The sequence below is a fragment of the Epinephelus fuscoguttatus genome, linkage group LG1 (assembly GCF_011397635.1).
Source record: "Epinephelus fuscoguttatus linkage group LG1, E.fuscoguttatus.final_Chr_v1".
NCBI lineage: Eukaryota > Metazoa > Chordata > Actinopteri > Perciformes > Serranidae > Epinephelus > Epinephelus fuscoguttatus.
This window is the reverse complement of record NC_064752.1, coordinates 42,418,846-42,444,282: the sequence shown is the minus strand read 5'-3', so window position 1 is coordinate 42,444,282 and position 25,437 is coordinate 42,418,846. Positions and strand designations below refer to the sequence as shown.

The 25,437-nt window shown below is 40.0% G+C and overlaps 1 protein-coding gene across 1 annotated transcript in view; it reads left to right on the top strand.

Annotated features, from left to right (window-relative positions):
- The first annotated feature begins 278 nt into the window (after positions 1–278).
- gxylt2 (glucoside xylosyltransferase 2) overlaps positions 279–25,437 on the top strand; it is a 33,982-nt gene continuing 8,823 nt past the window's right edge. The window contains exons 1-3 of the mRNA XM_049588327.1: positions 279–747; positions 14,009–14,207; positions 15,979–16,110. Of these exons, the coding sequence (XP_049444284.1) occupies positions 467–747; positions 14,009–14,207; positions 15,979–16,110 (612 nt within the window). The 5' untranslated portion in view covers positions 279–466. The remainder of the gene's footprint in view (positions 748–14,008; positions 14,208–15,978; positions 16,111–25,437) is intronic.

The window sequence follows — 25,437 nt, the reverse complement described above, 5'->3', positions numbered from 1 at the left end:
TCCAAAAGTTTGGACACCCCTGATATAGGTTGAATGTCCCTTCAATATTAAGGTGATTATGGCCCTGATGGTGTTAATATTTCAATTGTTTTTAGAGATAAACTATATCAAGATGAAACTACAATGTAAAGTAATGTAAAGGTGTTTTTTTCCTGTGCCAAAGATAAAAAAAGTAGATAATGCATTAGTACCTGTCTTACTACAGACACATTTCAACCCTGAGAAGGTAATTGCAATATAATAGTGCGGTAATTCTACCATGGTTACGGTAATGGTGGCGAAGCCCCGCCTCTGCTGTGCAATCCTCCATGGACGTTGAGGAGCTCCTCTGCCCTCTCCATCATCATCCGCAGAAAAATGCGAGCGGGGAGCGGTAACAAAATGTCAACTCGGGCTGCTCTCCCTCCGCCGCAGACATGAGCGGAGTCCCGTCTGCCTCTGCCAGCCGCAACAAGTCGCTCTCACCATGCGGATCCACTGCAAAGTAGTTGTGATCGCCGTGTGTTTCGGAGTTTTCCTACTTTTGTACTTTTTGGGGGGCAACGCCGCGGACGATCCGCTGTTGAAAGAAGTTGTAAAGGAGGAGGACAGCAACTCTTCCCGGCTGCCCTCTGAGCCCAGACGCGATGTTGCAGCAAAGTTTGCGAAGAAATCATCCGCTGGATCCGGCGGGCGTGCGGGAGAGACCCTCAAGGGACGGAAAGAGGGGAAAGCGATCAATAGAAGAGCCAGCGTGAATGCAAAGAGGTGAGGGGAGTTTGTGTGTGTGTGTGTGTGTGTGTTTTTCTCTCCTCTGTCGATTTGCAGCCTTGATGATCCCTCTCCCTCCACGTCTGCGTCCGTTTGTGCGCGCACAAAAGCATCATTAACTAGTTGGTGCTGCTGAATCCCATCTTTCCTGTCGTCAGGAAGTTAAAGAGTGAGCGTGTCAGCGTTTAATCATGCTCTGGAGCAGACGTGCTCCCTCCATCAAACAGCCTACATTGTGCTCAAGGACGCTGGCTTCACAATAGCCTGATCTGTCAAGGGACACTTCTAACATGCATATGGGTTTATCTGCTGCTTGGCTGCGTTTTATGTCCATCATTTCCCCTTTATTTATTGGACTGTGAGTCACGCTGTTGTAATCAGGGGCTGCTCAGATGTCTGGCTGAAATGTGAGTAGAGAGTGTGACTAATGAGATTAGGTGGAAATATTGGCAGTGTTTGCAGAGAGAACATCAGACAATAGCACAGCAGAATGATAAATCATTATCTGACCTCTAAATTTTCATCATTTGACCCTTGGGGGTTTTAGGCCTTTAATCCAGTCCTCTGCTGCTTTAAAGTGGTAAAGGTCACCTTGAGAGACATATAATGCATTTAATAAGGAATATGAATGAGCACAGACTGGTTTTGGTGACCTGTTACAATAGTTGCACAGCAACACTGGTGAGATATTACTGGAAATGACAGAAAACGGAAACCCATCCTGTTGACCATCAAAGTCTGCCAAACATTCTGCGTGGGAGTGGAGAGTCTGTCAGGTGTGATTTTCCTCTCTGGATAGTTAAAGAGAGGCTGCACCCTGGCAGATGATCTGATTAAGTCACCATCTCTCAAATTGAAGACAAAAGGCTGAGTTTGTCAGTTGCTATTTCTGTTCAAGGATGGGAGCTTTTTTATTACGTCTCCCGGCTTTCTAATTTCAGCCTCACACATCCCTTACGTTTCCTCCCGGGCTGAATGCCAGCAATGCCATAATAGCCACGACGTGGTCGTGGAGATACCCGCTCTGCCGGCAGCCAATAATATGTATTCTACTCTAAAGCCGGACTGCAGGTTTGGGACACTGTTCGGTAGATAAAAGCCATCAAGGCGTTACATTGAGAAAGGACCTTTGCGTCCTCCCAGAAACCACACTCCTCCATGTGTGCTCAGCACTGATAAGGGAGATGGGGTGGAAGGGGTCACCGGTGGCTGTAAAAGAAAAAAACAACACTACCAGGTTTGGAAAGTGCTCAAGACTGACTGCTGCGATTAGGGAAACACACTGAGCATCTGGCCAAAGCCTCCAAAAAACTTTCTTCTGTTTAATAGCATGAGTCAATCAGATGGATGCAGAGAGGCAGAGAGATAAAAGCCAGAGGAGTCTGAATGATGGGGTGTAGTTTTCTAGTAACACACATACAAGCCTAGGTACAATAGTCATGCTCTGTTAATGTGGATCACAGGGATAATAAGTATACACAGAGGGATGAATAATTGATTTAAGGGTTGTCCATTGTCACCTCTATAATTCCCATTGACTTACACATCAAGCAGATTGTATTATAGACTGTGGCTGTGTATCTTTGCCTTGTGTTGTTCGACACTCTCTTCATCTGTAAATCTGAGCGGTGGCCAGATTTCCTGTGCAGCATGCCTAATAGACAAACATCCCGGTTTTTCCTAATCATATCATTTCCTCTTGACACATCACACTACTTCCTGTGGCCAAAAATAGAGAGAGATCCATTTGCTCCCCAGACACCATACATATACCATAGGATACTAAACTTGCTCTGCTCAAGGGCCACTTTTGCAAAATGACAGAAGGCCAGTGGTCAGTTAATAAACAAAGTAGTAGTAGTATTTAGCAGATAAAATAATAAACTATGGAAATCCTGCACAGCAGCCCCACACAGATCAGGTGTTTGCAGGTGTTCTTCTAGGATTTGAGGACTTGGGGTTTATCTTGGACCTCTGTCAAGGGGTCTGGGGGATCATTCCCAGGCACCTTTTTAGAAACTGTATTTTGAAGTTTTTTTATGCACTCTGTCACCTTATTAACATTCAGAGGACAAAATAAAATCCCATTGTGAATCAGTTTATTTTCATTGTGAATAAGAAAGTGGTCTGCTGACCACTCAGCATCCTATTGAGATTAGATTTAGCCCACAGGCTGTAAATTGTCACTGGCATAGGTTGTGGGGTACAAACGCAGATAGCCCTTCAGATGATAACACAAACATCTTCAGATGATAAATCAATTAGTGAAAATATATAAAGTCCGTTAATAATTTTGTAAAAACACCAAATATTCGCCATTTCCAGATTTTCAATTGTGAGATTTTGCTGCTTTTCTCTGTTTCCTGTTGTTTTTAAATTGAATGTCTTTGGGTTTAGACAACTCTGATCAGTTTGAAGATGTCCCCTCGGCTCTGGGAAAGGCACCACTTTCTAACGTTTTCTACACTCAACCAATAATCGATTGATCAAAACAATATTAACATATTAATTAATATTGAAAACAGTTGTTGGTTGCAGCCAAGCGGCAGCCACTGGGGCTGAAAAATGAAGCCAATGTGGAGGTGCTACAAACTGCAGTTCCTTGAATAACCACTGGAGGCTAAATCCAAAGCAAGTCTGTCTAATTACCCTCTTCATGATAACTGAACGGGGGTACATTTTTATATAACTCACCCGTTTACATTTGACTAAGGCTTGAAGTTACACATAATTAAGGGCAAGACGGCTTTGAGTGACACGTTGTGTGTACAGTCTATAGCCCCTTCTACACTGCCTCTTCAAGGCGGGGATTTCATGCCATTATTCTTCCTCACCATTCTGAATAAAAGGTACAATCCCGGAATGGGAGGACAGAGTTGTATTGCGTCTGAGATGGGAACTGATGTAACGGCACCAAAACGGCCTCTAAACGGAACAGCCAGCAGGATGGGATCATGGGCAGAATGGGTGTGACGTTCTGGTGATGTGTTATGCATGTAACCCATCATGGGAGATTTAAAAAGTAGCTATTGGCAGTCAGCAGCTAACTCAAGAAGAAAAACAGCAGCTGAAAATGTCCACAGTTTGGGTAAACAATGAGGTCCAGGAGCTTCTTACCCTCCAAGCAGAGGACGAGATCAGCCGCCATATAACAGAGGTGGTAAATGACTGTTATTGCCGTGGTAATGCAATCATTGTTGTAATTTATAAAGCACAGCCGATGCATATGTTATATGTCACACTCGAGGCAGACTCTGTTGTCTTAGATGTCACGCCTCCTTTGATTTGCGATGCCAGCATGCTGTGTAAAATCACACGCTGGAGCGGCATGATCCCTCAGTCATTTGGTTCTGTGTAAAAATTTAAAGGCGGTATAAAAAGGGACTTCATAGCAGCTCAATAAGCTGGTCTCTGTGTAAAAAGGGCTCATGATTTAGTTCCAGCCTCTTTTCCAAATACGGTCACTTCTGGCTCCAAAAAACCAAGATGGTGATGGCCAAAATGACAGCCTCGGCAGTCGGCAAACCAGTGTGACATCATGGTGACCACATCCATCATTTTTACAGTCTATTGTCGCAGACCTATAGGCATCGCCTTAGAAACACAACCTATAAGTTACAGTTACAGTTTCCATCACTGTGATTTCTTTATTACCCTCAGTATATGTTACAAATGCAGAATAATAAAGACGTAACCCCTCTATCTGCTTTGTTACTTTGAATTAAGGCCTGTATCTACAGGATTAGATGGGTGTTGATACTTTGTGTTGAAACAAATCCCTTGCCCTGTCACTTCAAATATAGTTCACCAGCTCTCCTCACAGTGAAGAAGACACTCTCTCACTGTGGCATTATGCATAGCTATAAAAATGTCATTTTGCATCACTGAACATTCTCTCTGCCAGGAGTGTTTTGAAATCATCCCTGCCTGCTAGTGTAGCCTGACGTGGTTGGAGGGGGTGCTTGTGTGAAAACCATCAGGGGCAGTTAAATTTGCCTGTGTGACTGGCAAACACACTTTTAATTTACTAGTGAATGAATCATAAGAGGGTGTTGAAGGAGAAACTAGAAAGATAGAAAGACTTGCATCGGGTAAAATAATTTGTAAGGAGAAGGATTTGTAAGTCAAAGCTTAGAATGTCACAGATCATCTTGAAAACATCCCAAATTTTCCTGGAAGATAACCTTTTCCTGACAGTAACTGATCCAGCAAAGGAGGAAACATTTAGTTGATTAATTGATTAGCTGAATGTGGTGATCTGGGAAGCCAATGTGGTAAACACTCAGCATCCACCCTGCACTGGAAAATAGGACATATCCTCATGTACTGGGCGCAAAAATTTCCCGCAGTGACGCAATTTGATGTACAGGCTCACTTGACTGACCAGCTCTAGTTTGTCTTTGTGTTTGCCATGCAAAAGACACTCCATACGAGCTATACATCCTGTGGCTAACCTAACAAGCATGGTTTAACTGAGAGGCTCTCAGCTGTTTTTTTTAGGCGTAGGACCCCTTAAAAGATACAGGGGTAAGATTGTCAAAAATATTGATATTTTTTTGATACCACATGTTTAAAACTATACGATCTCTGTTAAATATACCATGAAAGACTCATTAGAATCTAAAGTACCAAAACTGTAAAAACAACAGATCTATATAGATTTTCATCCCAAGGATGCAAGGATGAAAATCAACTGGTCCTCAACCTGTGGCTGGACCAGAATTCTCTCCAGCAACAAACCCAAGACATGACTAGAGGCGTATCATCAGGGACTTTTTCTGTACCTGTACCTTCCGTGCCTAGGACTATTGGCAGTCTGAAAAGAGGTAACGAGTATTGTATTTATTGTATCGAAGGTTAAAGTTTGAGTATCTTGACAACCCTATACCTGAGATCCCCTCATGTATGTCCCTTGGAATAATTTGACATATATATATATATATATATATATATATATATATTTCTGTATTCTTAAGGCATTTGCATACCAAGTCTACCAAGTATTGTTCCATTCATTGCAAAAATTCGCAATACGAGGGAAAATGGAAACGCACATTCATTCCTTCACTCTCTCCTCTGGAGTTACCTCCCTGTGTCATGGTTGTTCTACCTTTCTTCCGTATGGAGTTATGAAATGATACTGTGTGGCAATTAAATTGAACTCTGCTGTAAGCATCATCATTGTTGTTGTGCATATTTGTATAGGCTAATATTACCTTCTCTTTCAAAAAGGACATTGCTTCCATGTATTTCAATTTCCTTTTCGCTCTGGCTCCCTGTCCACTTCTGCCCTGTATGCCCCTCTCTCTTGTTGCGAATGTATGTGTCCCGCAGCTTACACCACACTTTCTTCGATGTGTCTTGGTCAGACAACTCTCTGAAGGCTTTTGACTGATGCAGAAAAAAGCACAGAAAACGGAACCTGTTCCAAAAACTTTAGTGACGGACAAAAGTTTCAGAGTCTGCGTGTGAATGTGACTGACACAACGAGAGGTCGTATTTATTTTTAAACGTGTGACAATCTCAGACAGAAAATATGGACTCTGTGTGCAAAGGCCTTTAGTTATGTGAAAAACAACATAAGAGAGATGTAGAAGAAAAATGTAAAAGAACAATGAAACTAACATCACTCCAATTAGCTGCAAGTAACACTGTACTTAAACAGAATATCAAAAGCAAATCAACAGAACAAGACTGCTTTAAAGTGCATTTCGGATCATACACAAACAAATCAAGAGAAAGTGAAGTGTTTCACTCTTAGTGCACACATAAAAACATGAAACACATATTCAGATTATTATAAATAATATACAGTTCGTTAGATTAGAACAGACGCTAATATATGAACTATTTTAGACTTAAAAATGTAAATGTTATTTGTTTAACTCGAGTCAAAGCCTTTTAAAAAAAATTGTGTTATGCTAATTGAAATTAATGAATCTAAAAACTTCATGGCCGCCCTTGCAGAGTGCCACAGATCTCACTTTGAAATCACTGGTTTGGCTGACAGACAACAACTGTCTCACTGCCCAAGATTTCTCAGTGGAACTCAGAATAACATATTCGGCTTATGCTAAATTGTTGTTGCCTAACTGTATAGGCCAATGTGACAATTATTGTGTTTATCACACCTCATGCCTTTAACCAAATATTTGGGGATGAGAATGTATATGTTATACCCCTAGTAATGTTCAATACGTTATTTTATGAATGACTGACTGGGCTTGACCTTTTGAGATCTATGATTTTTATGCCTCAGTGTTGGCGACAGCCGTGGACGGACACATGTTTTTTTGGGTTGTCTGTTTTTCTTGTTGTCATATCTTAAGAACACTGGCACCAACGTCCACTTGGACTCAATGATGGATCGATTAAATTTTGGTTGTCAACAATCAAAGTCACTGTGACCTTGAGTCTGTCCTGTTCTCATAAACACGATATCTCAGGAAAGCCTCGTGGGAATTTCTTTAAATTCAACACAAATGCCCACTTGGGCAAAACAGTGAACTGATTAGAATTTGGGAGTCTAAGGTCAAGGTCACTGTGACCTCACAAAGCATGTTTTTGGCCATAACTCAAGAATTCTTATGCTAATCTAATATGACACAATTTAACACAAATGTCTAATAAATTATATGATAAAGTGATGGCAACTTATATCCAGAAGGTCAAAGGTCAAAGTCACTGTGACATTATAACTGTAAAAACATTTTTCTGGCCATTATTCAACACCATAACTCAGATGGGGAGACATTTGTTCATATACTGAATTGGTATATTTGGGTGCCCACCTTGAGACTATGGTGATTTTATAGCCTAGATCTTGTATCTTGTATGGATTGTATACATTTCTTTTAAGTCTTCAAGACATACGAGTCTGGAAAGACATGGATGTAAACTACAACTTGACTGGTTGGTGGAGGCATACAAGTGCAAAGCAGTAATTTTAGAACAGTACTTATTTCAGTAATATGAAAGTACATCACTTCCAAAACGTGCATATAAAGTTCAGAGTTGGACCGGCATATATCGAGGGATAGTATTTGGTTTAGGCAACTCAGCTGGACATCTTGATGATTGTAAATCATTCCATAATGCTAAAGGAATGACAACAGATCATCTGGTTCCCATAGAAGTTTGGATCAGCCGGCTGTGACTACATCAACAACTATTTTTGGCCAAAAATCACAGATTTGCTGAGTTTTCTATGCTTTGCACTGTCTTGGAAACTTGCTGAATAAAGCCCTGAATCCAGTTATGGATCTGTCTTAAGAAGTATCTTGAGGTTCCTTTGTCACATGAGCTTATATTTTGGGCTTGTTTTGAGAAGCTGACATCTTTTCTACCTCCCTACAGAGGAAGGGGCATGATGGGAATATGTTCAGTTTAATGGTCTTGATACCCACTGGTTCAAACCAAAGTGAACATGTTGGATACAAGTCCACCATATGACCTAGTTATATGCTGATTAATTAAATGCCTTCAAGGTGTTCTTTGGTGTAGTTTGTACTCTTGCTCTTCACTCTGTACATGTACATTTTTCTTTGACATTATCTTCAAAGGTGCTGCTTTTTTCTCTCCTTCCATGATTTAAAAGGGTTGGCTTTAGTGCTTTGTAGGCAAAGGGCTCCTCATGTGCTCACTCTGCCGCCAGTAATGAATTCAATCCTTTTGTACCTCTTCTGTGCTTTTTTGACTGCTTCCAGATGTGGGGAACAGTGCCATGACACAAAACATCATGTGTGCAGCCCATGCTTTATGCAACAAAGGAATTTGTTTTTTTTCTTTTGTCCATCCAATTTTCCGCAGAAATCATTTCAAGGGCATTTATTTTGCATGACTAAGTGCGATGTAATTACACCCGTGTATGAGATATGGATTGCATTTTCTGTGAGTAAAATAGGAATGTGTGTTCAACAGCCTTGACAGAGCATCGGCCTTTGAAGCGTGGCAGACAGATTTCTCAGCACCTTCTCATTCATCCTAATCTGCGGTTCATCATTGTCCCTCAGCCATGCAGAAAACGAAGTGTCACGCTTGGAGACTGCCCTGCAAACCCACCTGTCAAATTTCACTCTTCTCTCTTCCCATCCGTTTTATGGTAGACTCTTTGCTTCCTCCAGGCTCAGGGGATATCCATGCCTTTTGGAATATGCAGTCTTTAGTCGTAAAACCATTTACCTTCCACTGTTCTCCCAGATAATGCTTCATGCTGGGGAAAAAAGGTTCTCTGTTCTTTTTTTGTGTGCCAGTCTTCCCTCCCTATGGCTATGACAACATTTATGTTGAACATGTTGTTAATACAACCAGCCCCATGCAGAGTGTGTATGTGGAGGATGTCGGCCTCAGCTTCAGGCTCCCCCATTGTACAAATGTTTCCTTATCATAGTGGGAGATACTCAGCACTGCTGAGTGCATTTTAACACCACAGCAGCTCTAGCTCTGCAGAGAGAGCTAATTTTTACATCAGATAAAGGACCTCCTTGCCTTTAAGCATGGAAGAACAAAGTCCGGTGGGAACTTGCAGAGCTACAAAAGAAAAGAGAGTGGATGTGTGTGTGTGTGTGTGTGTGGTAGTGTGTGGAGGTAGTGTTGAACAATGTATGGAGGCACAGGTGTCTTATCTTTGAAAAAAAAAAATCCTTGACTTTTCACCCTGTCTGTCTAAAAGGAGGATAGATGTGATTTTTCCCTTGTTTCGTCTGTTTTCATTCTTGTGAAGTCCAGAATGAAATTTCTGTGCTTCTGACATGTTGATGAAGTGACATGTTATTACTGCTCAGCAGTGATATGTTGACAGGTGAGGAGAGCTTAGCCTACATGTACCAGTGTGCTCTGAGACTGGAGGCATTTGGTCAGTAGTGGAAGTGTTTTAACAGATATGTTTGCTCAATATGCAGGCATGATATTGATGCTCTGATTGGATAGGTACAACAGATTCTGGTTTGATAAATGTTTATTGTACAGTGTGTCAGAATTCTATGGGTTATCTATGGAAAGCTCTTAACCTGAATTCATCCTGCATCGAAATTCTAGTTCTGTACAAAACCCAATAAAACACAGCCGTGCTCAGCTCAATACACTCTGGGGGTTTGCTGCTACAGCCTGACTTAGTCTAGTATGACCAGTAATAATAATAATAATGATAATGATACATTTATTAATATAGCTCTTTATAAAACATAAAGTTACAAAGCTTAACACATAGATATGCACATACATGCATAGTACATACACAATACATATTCAAAAGTTACATTACCAAAATAAACAAAAATACTGGCACAAAGAGCGAATTTATAAAAAGGACAACCTATAAAAAATGGGTTTTCAGCAGATGCTTAAAGAAAAAGAAAAATTTCAGCACTTCTGATGAAATAAGGCTTTTCCAGAGTTTGGGATCCACAACTGCAAAGAAAGGTCACCTGCAGAGAACAGAGAACACATATGAGGCTTTTTCAGGTGATCGAAGTAGCCAACTGGTAGAATAAACCAACTCACTGTAATGTTGCCTTAACAACAGCAGTCACTTCCGGGTATAAAACTGGTAATTAATCACAGTGGTGGAGATGTGAAAAGTCTACAAATTTGTTGATTTCTGTTGTCATTTTCAGCCATAAGTATTTTAAAGATACACAGGTAAACATGTGGTCTGACCTGTCTGACGTTTCTCTTGTGATTACTTTATGTACTTTGTTGCCTTGCTATCATCTTTGATAAACCAAATCTACTGGCACAGAAGCTAAAGGATGCTCTGCTGTGGCCAGGGCTGCAGCAAAACCTTTATTTTGGCCACCTTAAAGATATCTGTATTTCTGTGATTATTATCTACATATATATATATATATATATATATATATATATATATATATATATATATATATATATATATATATGTATATAGATATATTTGTTCAACTTTACCTTACACACTAACCACTCGAGGCTGCAGTACACCAGAAACTCTATGTTCTGTAAAGTAAAATTACCATTTTTTGTTAGCGAAGTCTGGTGGCTTTGATATAACAGCTTCAGTAACCTGTTAGAAAAGGCTGTCTGACAGCAAGGTAAAGCAGTGAAAATATTCTAAATACAGTGTACACTTAAAGTGATATTGATTTTTTTTGTGCCTTTTTTAAGGTGGCTAAAAATGAACTAATTAAGGCAGTGGAGCAGGAAGTTATTGTAAATCAACACTGGGATTTGGTCTATAGGGGCTCAACATCTCTGCTATACAGTGCTCCAGGGATGAGGTTATATTGTAGGCCGATGTGGAAGCTGGCGTTGCCCTGGTTACCTCATTAAAAAGCCTATGTGATTTTTCCTCTGGATTACTGCAGAAAATAAGCTCTGTGGCAAACAAACATTTAAGATACTTACATGTTTTGTTTAGCAAGATAATCTCAATGAATGAAGATCATTTTTATGAAATTTGATGTTTTAATGCAATCGCAATGACTTAACATCCCTACCACAATGAGGTTGTGTTCAGCCTGATGATATTCTGTAGTCTCGTTTAGCCACTTGTTAGCAACGGCCTTTTTTAAGACACATAATGCCTTTAAAATTTAAGAGTGGGGTATTAAGTGACGTATTTTATGCCACATAGCAAAACTTGACAGTCTCTTAAGCTTGTGTTAACCACAGACCTTATTTCAGGTATCTAACCGAATACCTATTTAAAAAACCCATTGACTTTGAGACAAAGAAACCAGAAGTGCTAAAATGCAAATTTCCAGGTTTTAGGACTCATTCCTAGAGCACTCTATATATGCAGCTTATGGTAGCTAACGTTGGCTAATGTTAGCGGACATTTGATGACATTTATGTTTTTGCATTATCCTGTAACTGTCACTTGCTTGACTTTTAACAAAAGTTAGATTGTCTCATTTTGTTTTAAATCTTCTAAGTAAGGTTAAAGGGACACTTACCTTTCTGGAAATTTTACACTTTTCTTTGTTTAGGTTAAAATGCTATTAAAAAGCTGATGGCACACTAAAAAGTAAGTGAACTCCACCAGAGATAAAAACTCATAATTGTACCATTCTCATATGGTTCTAAGAAAACTCCGGACCGAATGCAAAGATTGGCTGAGCGTCCTGTCTGTCTTCCCCACGTGGAGGCCTCCGACTGATGTAACTGCTCGCGTAACATGCTAATAGTTAGCCTACTGTAGCCTAACGTTGCCTGACCCTCAGTATTAACTTCCTTGTTTGTTGCCAGTCAATACTATCTAACATTAGCATTTACGTTATATTATAAAACACATCAGCCATCACTGACCCCAGATAAGTTTCAAAACTCCAGGGTTGCGTTGTGCAGGACAGGTAACGTTATGTTTAGTTTGCTTCTAATATTACATATAAAGTTATATGACAACGCAGCATCCAGTTGCTGATGGCTAACGTTAGCAATAAGCAGCGTGTTTTACTTACTTAACCTATGTAACATGTAGAATTTACACTCAGCCACTCATTTTAAAGTGTGAAAAGATGAAGAGTATATTTGATTAAGAAGAGCAAGGTGCTGAGCCTTTCTCTAACGTTGAATAGGGGATCACATGGTGTTATTTTCACATGGTTTGCTAGCAAGCTCTGTAGTTTGGTGTAAATGATCAGTGACTGAGCAAATTTAAGCGCATCATATTGTTTTAAGCTTATCACTGATACATCTCTGTTCTTTCTGTGAAACAGGTTCTGTCAGCCTGTTAACGCAAGATAGTTTTAGATGAAGCTGATTTGGAAATTCCAAGTCTGTAAGATATCAAAACTTAGCACTGTCAGACATGACTGGCGTGACAACTATGAAGCTTCTCAATATTTATAAAGCCAAATATTGTACTGACAAGTACACTACAAATGTAAAACCTTACCATAAGTCAATTTGTCAATAGAGAACTAGCAAAGTTTACTTAAAAATTAAAGATGTTGATTTCAGATAAAAAGCAACTGTTTAATTTTATGTGATTATTTTTAATGTAAAGACTATACACATTTTTGACTATTTGGTTTATATTAGGTCTGGCTGAAATATGATAATTACATTGATATTGTGATAAGACTAGATATCATCTTAGATTTTGGGTATCATATTGCAGTTAGTGTTGTTGGTTCCAAGGCTGCATATTACTGATGATTATTTATCAAAAATGTCATTATGAAATCACCAATAATCAACCCTACAATATTGTCAATACAATATCGATATGAAGGTATTTGGTCAAAGATCTTGTGATATTTGATTTTCTCCATATTACTCAGCCTTATTTGACATTATGCAGACTGCCACTAGAGCTTTTATTTGATAAGAGTATATTTTTTTAAAATCATAATCACTATATTGGTATGAAAGAATTATAATTATAGAATTTGCTCAAGTAGTTCAGCCCTACATCTACCACTGAGTCTATAATTACAAGTCCATGTTGAGCAGCTGAGCTTTGTTCAAATACCTAAAACAAAAATTGTCAGTTGTTATGTTTTCATTGAAATATGCCAGGCTGAATTACAGAGCAATGTGTATAAGCAATGCACAACACATCATTTTCCATCATGCATCCAGAAATAAACGCTGTCTTGGGTTTGAATGTTATCTTTAATACAAGCCTGATATTGCTTCAATGAGGCGGATGAATGCAATGTTTTTGTACAGTGAAAAATTGTTGAAGCAAAAGGAGCAAGAGGTTAATAACTACCCTAGTTGCAGCAGAGGGTTCAGAGTGTTTAAGTGTTCTTTTATTGGTTATTCCAGGGGGAATACAGCGCTGAATTGCTAGGTAATTTGCGTGTAAATTGTACATGGGCATGTATGTGTATGTATTATATATTGCCACAAACTATCAAAATTTGGTGGCTTAAAGAAATCAGAAAGTTATCAACCCTTAAAAATTCCATATTAGTCAAACCTAATGTGGAAGTGTTAGATTACAGTACTTTCACTTTGTATGTTTTGACTCATATAGTTCAGTACATCTCATGTAGAGTACAAATTGCTCTTCAGAGGCCCTGCAGCACACAGGCCAATTTATAGGCGACGAGTGAGGGAAACAAGGTTTGTGTAATCAGTAACTGTCAGCAGATCTAAACCCCCTCCTCAGACATGGCCTTGGCCCATTTACATCAGAAGACATTGTTGAGAGATGAGAAACTGCTCATCACACACATCATTTGTTCAATGGATGGGACCCATTTTTATCTTGTACGACACTGTAAGAAGATTAGCACACCTTTTATTCATGTCTTTTGCATGTCTGTTACAGCAAACCCAAGAATAACGTGGTGCGACCTGTGACCAGGCGCAAAAGGACAGAGGTGATCATGCACCTGGCTGTGGTGGCCTGTGGGGATCGTCTGGACGAGACCCTCACCATGGTCAAATCAGCCCTCCTGTTCAGCATCAAGAGGATTAAGTTTCACATTTTTGCTGAGGACCCTTTGGCTCCGCAGTTTGAAGAAAGGGTAAGAACGCTCCAGTGGCCTGATGCCCAGTGTATGCAGTGCAGGTTTTTAAAAAAGGCACAAGATCAAATGTGGTGCCACAGAGACTTTAGATATAAGCTGCAATCTTTTAGGGTTTATTTTCTATGTATACTCCCTTAGTGAGTCCTCTGACTTCTGATTTAATCCAGTGCATGTTAAACACCCCCCCTCTCTTTGTAATAGATGATATCAAGATCAGAGCAGTTTTAACTCCGCGTCTCTGACTCAGTACAGACACATAACCCTTTTATCTCAAGGCCTGGGAGTAATATATCACCAAGACACCCTCCTTTTTCTCCAGTACAATGTATCACTTCAAAGTCACCTCTACAGAGGTGCCTGGCATGATCTTGATTAGTTCCACTGATATTGTAACTAACAGCCTATTAACATAATTCCTATTAACAGATCTTAAAGCTGCAACTTTTATGAAAATACTGAAACTGTCACTGAATCCCCACATACATGAGACTGATAATCTGTGAAAAAATTAATCCTCCTCCTAGTAGTGCTTCTGATCCCGTATGCTAGAATCTTCTAAGGCAATTGGAAAACAACCAATCAGAGCCAAGGAGTCTCTAAGCTGTCGATGTCAAACTAGGGAGCGCTGATCAAATATGAGTCAAGATTCTGATACTACATTGCCTGTTTCTTACCTCAAATGTTTTCCGAAACATATTTCAGTGTACTGTTTAGCTGTAAAATGAGAATGTTTGCTCCAGCTGGTGGACAGTGCTTGGTTTGTCATTTTACAGCTGAAATGGGCAATGCAGTAAGAGAATTTCGATTCATATTTGATCAGTGCTGCCTAGTTTGACCGTTTGACCGCAGTTTTGGAGCACTGATTGACATGATTGACAGCTACGTGAGACAATCCTTTGCTCTGATTGGTTGTTTTTGTTCAGCCACAGTGGATTCTTGAAAATGCCATTAGAAGCAGTATGAGGAAGAGGAGGAGAAACATGATTTTTTTTTCACAGATTATCCTTCTCATGTACTACTGTCAGGATAAAGTGACAGTTTCAGCAAAAATGACGATAAGTTATTTATATAAAAAGTTACCAACTGCAGCTTTAAACAGCACATGAAACACCTTAAACAGCTTTAAATCCAAGACCTAAACCTGTGAGCCTGCCGTCATATGTAAGGTGAATCATTGCCATGTGTTGAAAATCCCCTTGTGGAAGACAGGGAGTTGTGGAAATCGAGGCATAGATAAAAGAGCACATGTGTACAGTGTGTACTTACAGCAAGGAGCTTATGTCACACAGTGTACAGAGACATGGTGTATGTGTGCTGAGGGAGTTAGAGGGGGAGTCCACGATCTCCGATTTCTTGTCCGCGTCAGCACAACCGCTGCCAATTGCTAGCAGCACTCTGACTCTTTTCAGGGCCAAACTGTTAAACTGTTGATTATGGAGGGGCTCAGCGCCTAACAGGTTGGATAACACAAGCTTCACTGATACACTGTGGAGTTTAAGAGGGCGCCTTCACTTGTTTAGACTGTAGCTTTTTAATCAAACGACAGCTGGCGGCTGCATGTGTTTCATGCAGAAACCACACAGCACCACGAGACATGACTTCATGGTTTTAAATGTCGGTTGATAAATCTGTGAAAAGATGAGATTAGCTTTAAGAATAATGACTGTTTATAATGGCTCTTTCTCACACACTTTTTTCACTCAACCTTTTTAGGGGTTCATTAGACACTTCCTCTGTGTAAAATGTGATGTGTTGCTTTTTTTTCCAGCTGAGCCAGTGGCCCCGCTCCATCTCAGCCAAGTTCCTGTACAGTATCTACCCCATCACCTTCTCCGTGGGGAACGCTGACGAGTGGAAGAAGCTCTTCAAGCCCTGTGCTGCTCAGAGACTCTTCCTCCCTGTAAGGCTGCAGCACTTACCTCCTCTCATATCCTCACCGTGCATAATGTCATTAACCAGTGTTAAGAAAAAATGCCATTAATCCATTTCATCTCTACTTAAACAGCATTTTCCTACCTCTTTACTTCATCCCACTCCATGGTTACAACCCATTACTTGTGCAATTATTGATGATTTCACACTTTTTCTGCAGCATTTACTGAACAAATAAGCAGTCCCCAGAGACCCAATCCAGTGATTCCATCAAGTGAAGGCTGTTCTCGGCTATTGATTTTCTTTTTCTGCTGGTGTTCATTGAAATAACAGCCATCTTACTTAGCATGTAATGAACATATTGCAGGTCAGACAGATCCATATGCAATTTCTCTCGCTGCAAGGCAATTAATGATCATTCACTATTCACTTAGAAATGCCCCTTGAGAACCTTGTAGTCGCTCTGCCTCTATATTAATCTGAATTATGTGAGGGCTGGATTGGTCAGTCCTGATTCAGTACCATCACATGCTTCCACAGTTGTTTTGGTAGTTAATTCTGCAAAAATACAGATCCACCTTATATTAAAACTGGTCTGTTACATGCCTTTAACACCAAGCTCTCAGCCTGGCTTGGAGGTGGGTTGAGTCAAGTTGAGGCTTGGGTCAGACCCACATGAGGCTTGTTGTGGTAGTCGTAGGGTTGGCAATATATCAATATTATGTCAATATCTTGATATGAGACTAGATGTTGTGATTTTCAATGTAATGTTTTAAGTGTAGTCTTTTTGGGTTTTTAAAGGCTGCATTACAGTAAAGTGGTGTAATTTTCTGAACTTATCAGACTGTTCCAGCTTTTCTATTATTTCCTTCTACCCACTTAGTCATTATATCCACATTACTGATGATTATTTATCAAAAATCTCATTGTCTAAATATTTTGTGAATGCACTAAAAGTCAACCCTACAAAATTGTCGCAATTTCAATATCAAGGTATTTGGTCCAAAAAATAATAGTATTTGATTTTCTTTATATTGCTCAGCCCTAGGTAGTCGGTGTTACCTGTATTGTACTGTGTTTGAGCAAATACCAGTTACACATCTTTTACATTATTTGCCACACTTTTTTTTTTAATGCAACACAATATCTCAGCGACGCCTTGTAGGAATTTCTTCAAATTTGGCACAAACGTCTACTTGGACTTAACAATGATTTTGGTGGTCAAAGGTCAAGGTCACCACGACCTCACAAAACACGTTTTTGGTCATAACACAAGAATTCAAACACTAATTATGCTAAAATTTCACACACATGTCTGATAACATAAAATGATGAAGTGATGGCATTATATATTCAAAAGGTCAAAGGTCAGCATCACTGTGACATCATAATGATCTGCAGAAACAGTTTTCTGGCCATTATTCAGCACCTCAGGAACACAAGGGAAGGTATTTGGTCAGATACTGAATTGATGACACTAATCTTGGGTGGCCACCTTGAAACTGATTGAATAGCTCTTCTGTGCTGCTGGGTTGAAGGTGTGTGTGTGAAGCATCCATGTTTTCGAATCTGTAGATTCTTTGCAGCAACATCCGTATTTGAAGCTTAGGACGCATTCACAATGGCGCTATTTGGTCCACTTTAAACGAACCCTGGTCCACTTCCATGGATAGTTCAGTTCGTTTGGAGTGGTGTGAACGCTCATTGGAACTCTGGTGTGGACCAAACGAGCAACCCCTGGTCTGCTTGAAAACTGGGTGTCTCAGTTCGAGTTCAAGTGAACCCTGGTGTGGTTCACTTACAGTAGGAAAAGCAAACGGACTATCCAGCGAACCAAAGAGAGGAAGTGAACCTAAGAGAGGAAGTGATGTACAGCGCAATGCATTTTGGTGTTTTTGTGGTGACCAAGCCGGCTGAAGGGGATGGATTCCAGTTTTCGATCCTGGCCAATCGATGAGACTGGTTTTCTTCTTCCTCATGCTTGGTCAGTGGTCGTTTCGGGCAATACCACCCCCCCCAGGCGAGCAGCTGTTGTAACTGTGTGACCTTGTTCAGGCGGTTTGGTCCGCTTTAAAAGGTGCAGTGTGAAAGTGAACCAAACCAAATGAGGGTGTGAATTCCTTTGATATTCCCCGCCCAATTGAACTGAGTCCCCTGGACTATCCTGGTGTGAATGCGCCCTTAGTCTACTGTCGTGGCTACACATGAGTCTGGACAGACATGGATGTAAACCGTAAACTACACCTGGACTGGTTGGCAGATACATACAACCACAAGATGGTAATTCTAGTATAGAAATAAAACCCATTTAATTCATTTTCACATATCACTGCCATGTTTATCAAACAAGAAACATGTAATTTGTAAAATACAAAGCGTGTTACTAATAATTAGCGGCAGCAGAGTCACAGCACAAAGCAGCAAGAGTCAGATTTCACGTATGACGTGACAAGAGTAAGGAAAGTTGGCTAAACAGGACAATGGTTGAGGATTTGATGTCAAAGCAAAAAGCAAAAGTGCCTGTTTGGCAATATTTTGGATTTAAACCCATGCTAATAGGAACCTGATAACGTTAATGAGGCAGGCTGTAAACTTTGTGCGATGAAGCATCTTGAAACAACACCTCTAATCTACAGACACACACACACACACACACACACACATCTTTAAGGGCACCACAGGAGTGAGGCAGCCAAAATGGGCTTGCAGTAAAATTATGGAAAAGCTTGAACATAAAATATCAAAGTAAGCGTTGTACAGATATTAAGCATCATCGACAAATATCTTCTTTGTAAAATGTCTGGTGTAATCGGTAACACAAGCTTATTTACCTGGTGGGAAAATTTCCACAGCATGGCCTCCCTAACCTGCACATACTGTACATTGTGGATTCCTCAGTGAAAAATAATGTGGCATCTTCTGCAGGCCTTCTCTGCTATGAAAATGTAAGGAAACGTAACTTAAGGTGCTCTAGTCATTGTCATTGGCTCTGCTTTTGTTTCCACTGTTCCTTTCCTGCTATGGGGACGTTGCCTGGAACTAAATTCCAGCGCTGCTCAGGTTCTCTCAGGGGAAAGGCACCTAAAGCTTATTTACAGCACTGCTGGAAACTTGGCTATCGATATCAATATTATATAATACAGTGTAGAACCCAAAATGCTTCCACACACACTGCTTCTCAGATGCTGCTGTGTTGTGACTATCTGATCGGCACAGCTTTGCTCACTGGTGTCCTCCTCCATTGTTATCTATTCACTTAGTGTACTGACAGGGCAATAGGGCATACAGGAGGTCGAGATGAGAGTGACACCCTCTGCTGGACCACAAGGCAAACTACTTCAGTAGCTCTGTTGCACGTGTAGACTGTAAACTATGAATGTGAACAGGTCTTGCATTTTAAAAATGGGTATATTTTTTCAACAAATTTTGAATAAGAAGTGACAGCCATATTTCCTGCTAACATTCAGGTTGTATTTTATTTGTTAAAAATCATGGAACATTTTCAGCATTTATTTTTTACCCCTAAATAGTGGGGCAGTTCAACCAAACACTGAATCGCCATATTTTAGGGGGGCTGGGGCTGGTCTCATTCTCTCTCTCTGCTTTTCTTTGCTTCTCTCTGTCCTTCTATGGGTGGGGCTTTTTCATTATTTAATGATACTGACATTTAAAAGTCATTACCGATATACTTGAATGAAAATCCATACTGGGGCTACATAATCCATTCTTGTCTGTCCCACTGCACGTAAAAATGAATGTCTGACCTGGTATTAGAAGCTGTGTCACCTTTTCAATTATGCATTTCCAAAACTTTCAGGTTTGTAAAACTCAGTGGGACACTATAGGTTAAGTTCCATAATGTGCCTATAGGTCAGGGGTGTCAAACTCATTTTAGTTCATGGACCACATACAGCCTAGTTTGATCTCAAGTGGGCCAGACTGATAAAACCATTGCATAATAACCTATAAATAACAACACCTTCAAACGTTTCCCTTTCTTTAAGTGTGAAGACATTCATTCTGAAAGCATTCATTTCTTTATAAGACAGGTTACAGAAACCTTGAATGTCTTCAAAAAAATAAGTGCACTTTCAACAATATGTCTCAGTTTTTCCCACACTGAGTCAGTCTACTACTCACCGTCATTATATGTGCATTTTTCCATATGTTTCCACTCCTGTGTAGTAATGCTGACATCACCACACCACTTCAAACTAAGAGGAAGCTATTGAGACAGCAGGTTAATATATCCCCTGCCTTACAAACCATTACAGTTTTGGCAGTGCCTTAGCAACAGCACACAATACATATATTCATGATTTAGTCATTGAAGCTCATGACGGACACAAGCTATAAGAGGTAACTTAGATGTTTATACTGTGGACATTCAGTGTGTTTTCATGGTTTATACTCTATTATGATTACAGCTGCACTATTTCCCAAACTCCATTTATATTGACAGAGAAATCTGTGTTCTCTTGCTCAGCCCATAGTGGCTATTATTACATGGCTGTGGATATACACACTTAAAATGAGGCTGTTGAAACAGTGGGCTACTGCTCTGTTTGGCCTTGTTGGTATCGATTGCCGTTTTGTCACGCACACCAGCACCCGCTCTTGCGCTGCTGTCAGCAACTTAATCCAACAGAGCAAGCACGGTGCACGGTCGAATACACTTCAGCATGGTGACATGGTTTCAACTCTACCCGGTGGCTCTAAGCTGTTCTGTCTTTACTGTGCAAAATCCCAATACACCCCTTGCCCCTAACACTTTGTCCTTACCCCTCCGTTTTGCACATTTACGCCAAGTGGTATGGTGCCCTGACTCCTGCTGGGATAGAGGGGTGGGGTGAAGTGTTAGGGCGATATGCAGGGTTGACAACTTTTAATAAAACCTTGGAGTGAGATGAGATTTTTGTTTGTCAACTGATTTGGTAGATGCGATCCTGATCCCCCACATCCTAACGGATTCGTGGGGCACTTGCTGGAGATGGATAGGGCCTAAAACCTTACATACAAATACCATGCAGAGAGAGACAATGGTGGTATAGTGGGGGTCTGTGGGTCCTTCCCCAGAAAATTTTGGATGTGGTAGATGTCATTTCCTGCATTCTGGTGGGTTTAGGGGTAGTGATTGAACTAGTTAAAACCAGAAACTAGGACTTGCCTATGTGGCATATAGCCTATTACTTTAAAGACACAAGACCCATTTTGGATTTAAACCAAAATTCATGGTTGAAATGGTTGAATATATTTTGATTAAGATCTAACTAAAATATTATTTTGGGAATAATAATATATTTTGTGTATTAATGTAGTCTAAAAAGTATTTCATGATATATTTCTAGACTATGCAAGTCTAAGAGTGCGTGGACCTAGGCCATTTCATTTCATTTTTGACAGTTACAAAGCTCTCCAAATGCCTTTTGACATAGCTGTGGAAAAATTAATCGTAAACTCACTTTTATGCTATAGATATTTTTTCTCAGCCAGTTATAATCTCTCCTCACCTGTGAAGACCCTGCATGATCATCCTTGCTGGTCTCTGGTCCACTGTCTCCTCCCTGACCCTGCTCTTTCTATTGTGGCAATAAAGATTAAAAAAATATGTGCAAAGCAATAGTAAGCACACGTTCTTATTAAGGAGGAGTGGGTTTTTTCCTAGCATAAAACTAGCTAGCAAGCGATTCAATATAGGTAACAATAACATTAGTATTCTTGTTAACTAGCTTAACTTGTTACATTGGCATCTGTTAATTAGTCATCATTTAGCTAACATTAGCTACATGCAACAGCATTACTCAACTTACACAGTTTGTTTGGAAGAAACTGTGCAAGGTTTTTTGCTTCTTGTTGGTTGGTTTGCTGAACATAGCTAACATACAGCAGCACTGCCCAGCAGCACACGTCTGGTCTGTGCGATTGTTTCAGATCACAACACGACAGCGTAGTCGGCTGACTGTGAGACTAGAGCTGCCCAATCGAAGTACAAATATGGATTGCGCATCAATCAGAGAGTAGTTTACCACAGAAGCATTTGGCTGCACTCCATTTCACTCAACTGGTACGCCAGTCAGACGGAGTCTGCCCCTCTCCTCTCCTCTCTGTTTGAGATTAATTTGAAATACTCAGCTGCCAGCCCTTTTTCCAGCGTTCATCGCTGGTGTGAGAATTGTTTGGGCAGAGTGAGACCGTGAGATGGAAGGTGCATGCGAGATGCGTGAGATTTGGCAAACCTGCGATATGGCCCTCTAAATAGATGTTTTTCAGAGGTACACTCCAAACCGAGTGCTGTGAAAAGTCATTGGCATAATGACTGCACGAGCAACGAAAGAACCCCACAAATGTACTTTATTTATTATCAAAGATTTAAAAATATGGTAACCATCAACAGTTTAATGTTGTTTCCATGTGTTGTGGTCTTTTTCTTTCTAGCAGTGGTAACAGAAAAAAAAGCTAGTCGTTTGCATATGTCTGGGTAGCTAACTACCTAACTAACTAACTAGCTAGCTAACTAACGTAAGATTAAGCTCCTCCAGTATCAGTGCCAGTGCAGACTGGCAGGACAGGAGCACAGGTTGCTAACGTTAGCTTACAGAGCACTGCTAGTGGCCTGGTGATTGGTAGCATGAAACTTAAGTTGTAAACAAATGGCAAGGGTCCATGCTTTTCTATTTCCATCAGATAAATGGCAAATGTCATTATGATAACACTGTTAAAACCATAGTCGTGTCTGTTTACATAAATGCCATTGATGACTCCTGATGAAGTATCAGGGTCTTGAGGATTTGTTTCATTTTACAGGAGAAGATTTCAACCACTAACCCTTGTAACTCTGTTCTGAGGGGCAAAGGGACCCTCGAAAATGAATCTTTGTCTGCCTGTGCTGTATATTCTAAATATCATATTGTGACTGGTACACTCTGAGAGAGCATGTCTGAAACAGTAAAGTAATACATAATGTACTTTGCCCATATGCCATATACTGGAAGTCACTTTGGCTGCCTGAAATATAGTTTAAACTCTCAGTGTTTCTCAGCTCTGAAGTCTGGCTGATGGTGGAATCTTATCTCAGCCAAACTGGCCGTGTAATTTGTCTACCGTGCGTTGACAGCACAATTCATCAGTGGATACAGGAAGTAATTATCTCATCTTTAACTCAAGATATTGTTGTTAGCAGACAATGAAAGTCTGCATTTTCTTCTCCCTTTGTAGCACACAACTTCAGTGTTTTATGATATGTGAAATCTAAGATGCTCTTCCACAGATCACCTCTGTTTTGCTACTGACTTTGTATGTGTGTGTGCTTTTTTTTAACACACCATTCATATTACTAGCACCAGTTGTGGACTTAAATCCTAGGTTGTTGACTCTTACTGAAATCCTGGATCTGGGGAAATTGTTTAACATTAAACTATAATTAAAGTCCCTTAAATCACACGTTTAACACACTCAAACATTTAGTTGATCAGATCTGGACTGAACCTTTGATTTTGGAATATAATTTTGTTTTCTTCATATTAGAAATGGAATTCACAGCGAAATGATAATCAGTTGTGGCCAATACCAATAAAACAATTGGTAACATTGATTTTACAAATGGAAAAATGTGAAGAGGAACTATTTTTAGACAACTTGCATTTGTTTTTGTAATAATTTCCCATCCCTAGGATAAAGAATATTACTATTTATTGCCTTAGTTTATATCACTGGGCCAACATTTTAATGTGTCTAATACTTTGGTTTATTTTGCCAGACATCAGCGTGTTAGCATTGAGCTCAAAGCACTAGGGCTTCTGTTGAGGATTCAGTTTGAAGCTTTGAATGTCAGTTGTCATATTTTATGACATCATCCCCCTAAAGTAATATCAATAATGAAAGAATCCTCAAACAAAATCCTCAATTTGAATAGTAATTCAAATTCAATCAAATTTAATGAGATATATATTTAAGTGACTCTTAAGTGAATAAATGTAATTTATAGTGCAGTCAGATTGCTGCTTGAGGGCCCTTATAATACAGGTATGTGCCTCTCTTTACGCGCAGCAAATAGGAGAGGAAACCTTTTTTTGACTACAGTGTTCTCATAGGCTAAATGCCAACAAATGTGAATTGAAGCAGAATATTTTGTCACATAAAAATATGAACTTTAGAAACGATCACATCATTCTTCTTTCAATAAATTGTGACTTTTTGACTTTACAACATTCTGGATTTATTCGCAATGTTTGGGTCACACGAGTCAGAACAAATCCTACGCAGCCATCTCTGAAATCTGCAATACCAATATATTAGTGATGTCTAATCCTTATCTGCAACTGTGCAAAAATACTGGGTTTAAACAAAATGAATAGATGTGCAGAAAAAACTGCACGGCATTCGAATATTGATTTCGAATTTGAAAGTCAAAGTCATGAATAAAGCTTTGAATTATTCGGTACAGCCCTCCAAAGCACCTCTCTGCCTAACTACACCCTCTCAGAGCTGCTAGAATTGTCTGGTTTTGTTAAAATACTGAGCCTGCAGGGTGTTTGATGTTGAATGCCACTTTTTTCCCACTAAAGACGTTTAACTGATCTGATCTGAACTGCATAAAACATACTTTAGAGTTATGTTTTATTAATATATGAGTGGCCATCTGTGAGAGCAAGCTGTCTTATGTCTACAATGCAGATTTTGCTTTTACTTGTGTGATCTTCTTTCTTTTATAGATAATTAAAGCCACAGTGTGTAGGAATTTCTCCCATCTAACGTTGAAATCATATATTGCATTCAAACAGATGGCGCACTCTAGCGCCTCACTGTTTCAAACGCATATTGCAACAATGGTAGCCGCTGTGTACCAAAAAGCTATGATAACATTGATGAAACCACGTCATCCGATACTACATGGAGTATTCATTCAGGCTCCTACACAGACACACGCGATGTGAGTTAACAAACCCCCTCCTCGCCATGCTGGCTGTGTTTACAATGTAGGACTGTTGGGGCGGGTGCAAATCGAAACAAACCAATCACATCTTGTCTTTTGACAACTGACAAGTGGCTCAACCTCACACACCTCATCCCTCGCATCACTGCACCACTGACAGCAGCTAGTGGCGCGGGCCTGTGATTGCATTACCTTTCTCCTTTAGCAGCTCTCTCCACCTGGGAAAGGCTACCCCAGTGTTGACCCTCGTTTTTTGAATTCGCCAGTCACATTGCCTTTTTGATTCCCTTTTGCGCTTTCTTGGCGACGAGGATTCCGTCTCCCGTGATCCTGCATTATGCTTAGAGTGGGATTTTGTTATGCTGCAGTAGTGCAGGCTTCAAATTTGCCAGGGTAGTAGCAAAGCGCCTCTTGCTCCTCTCC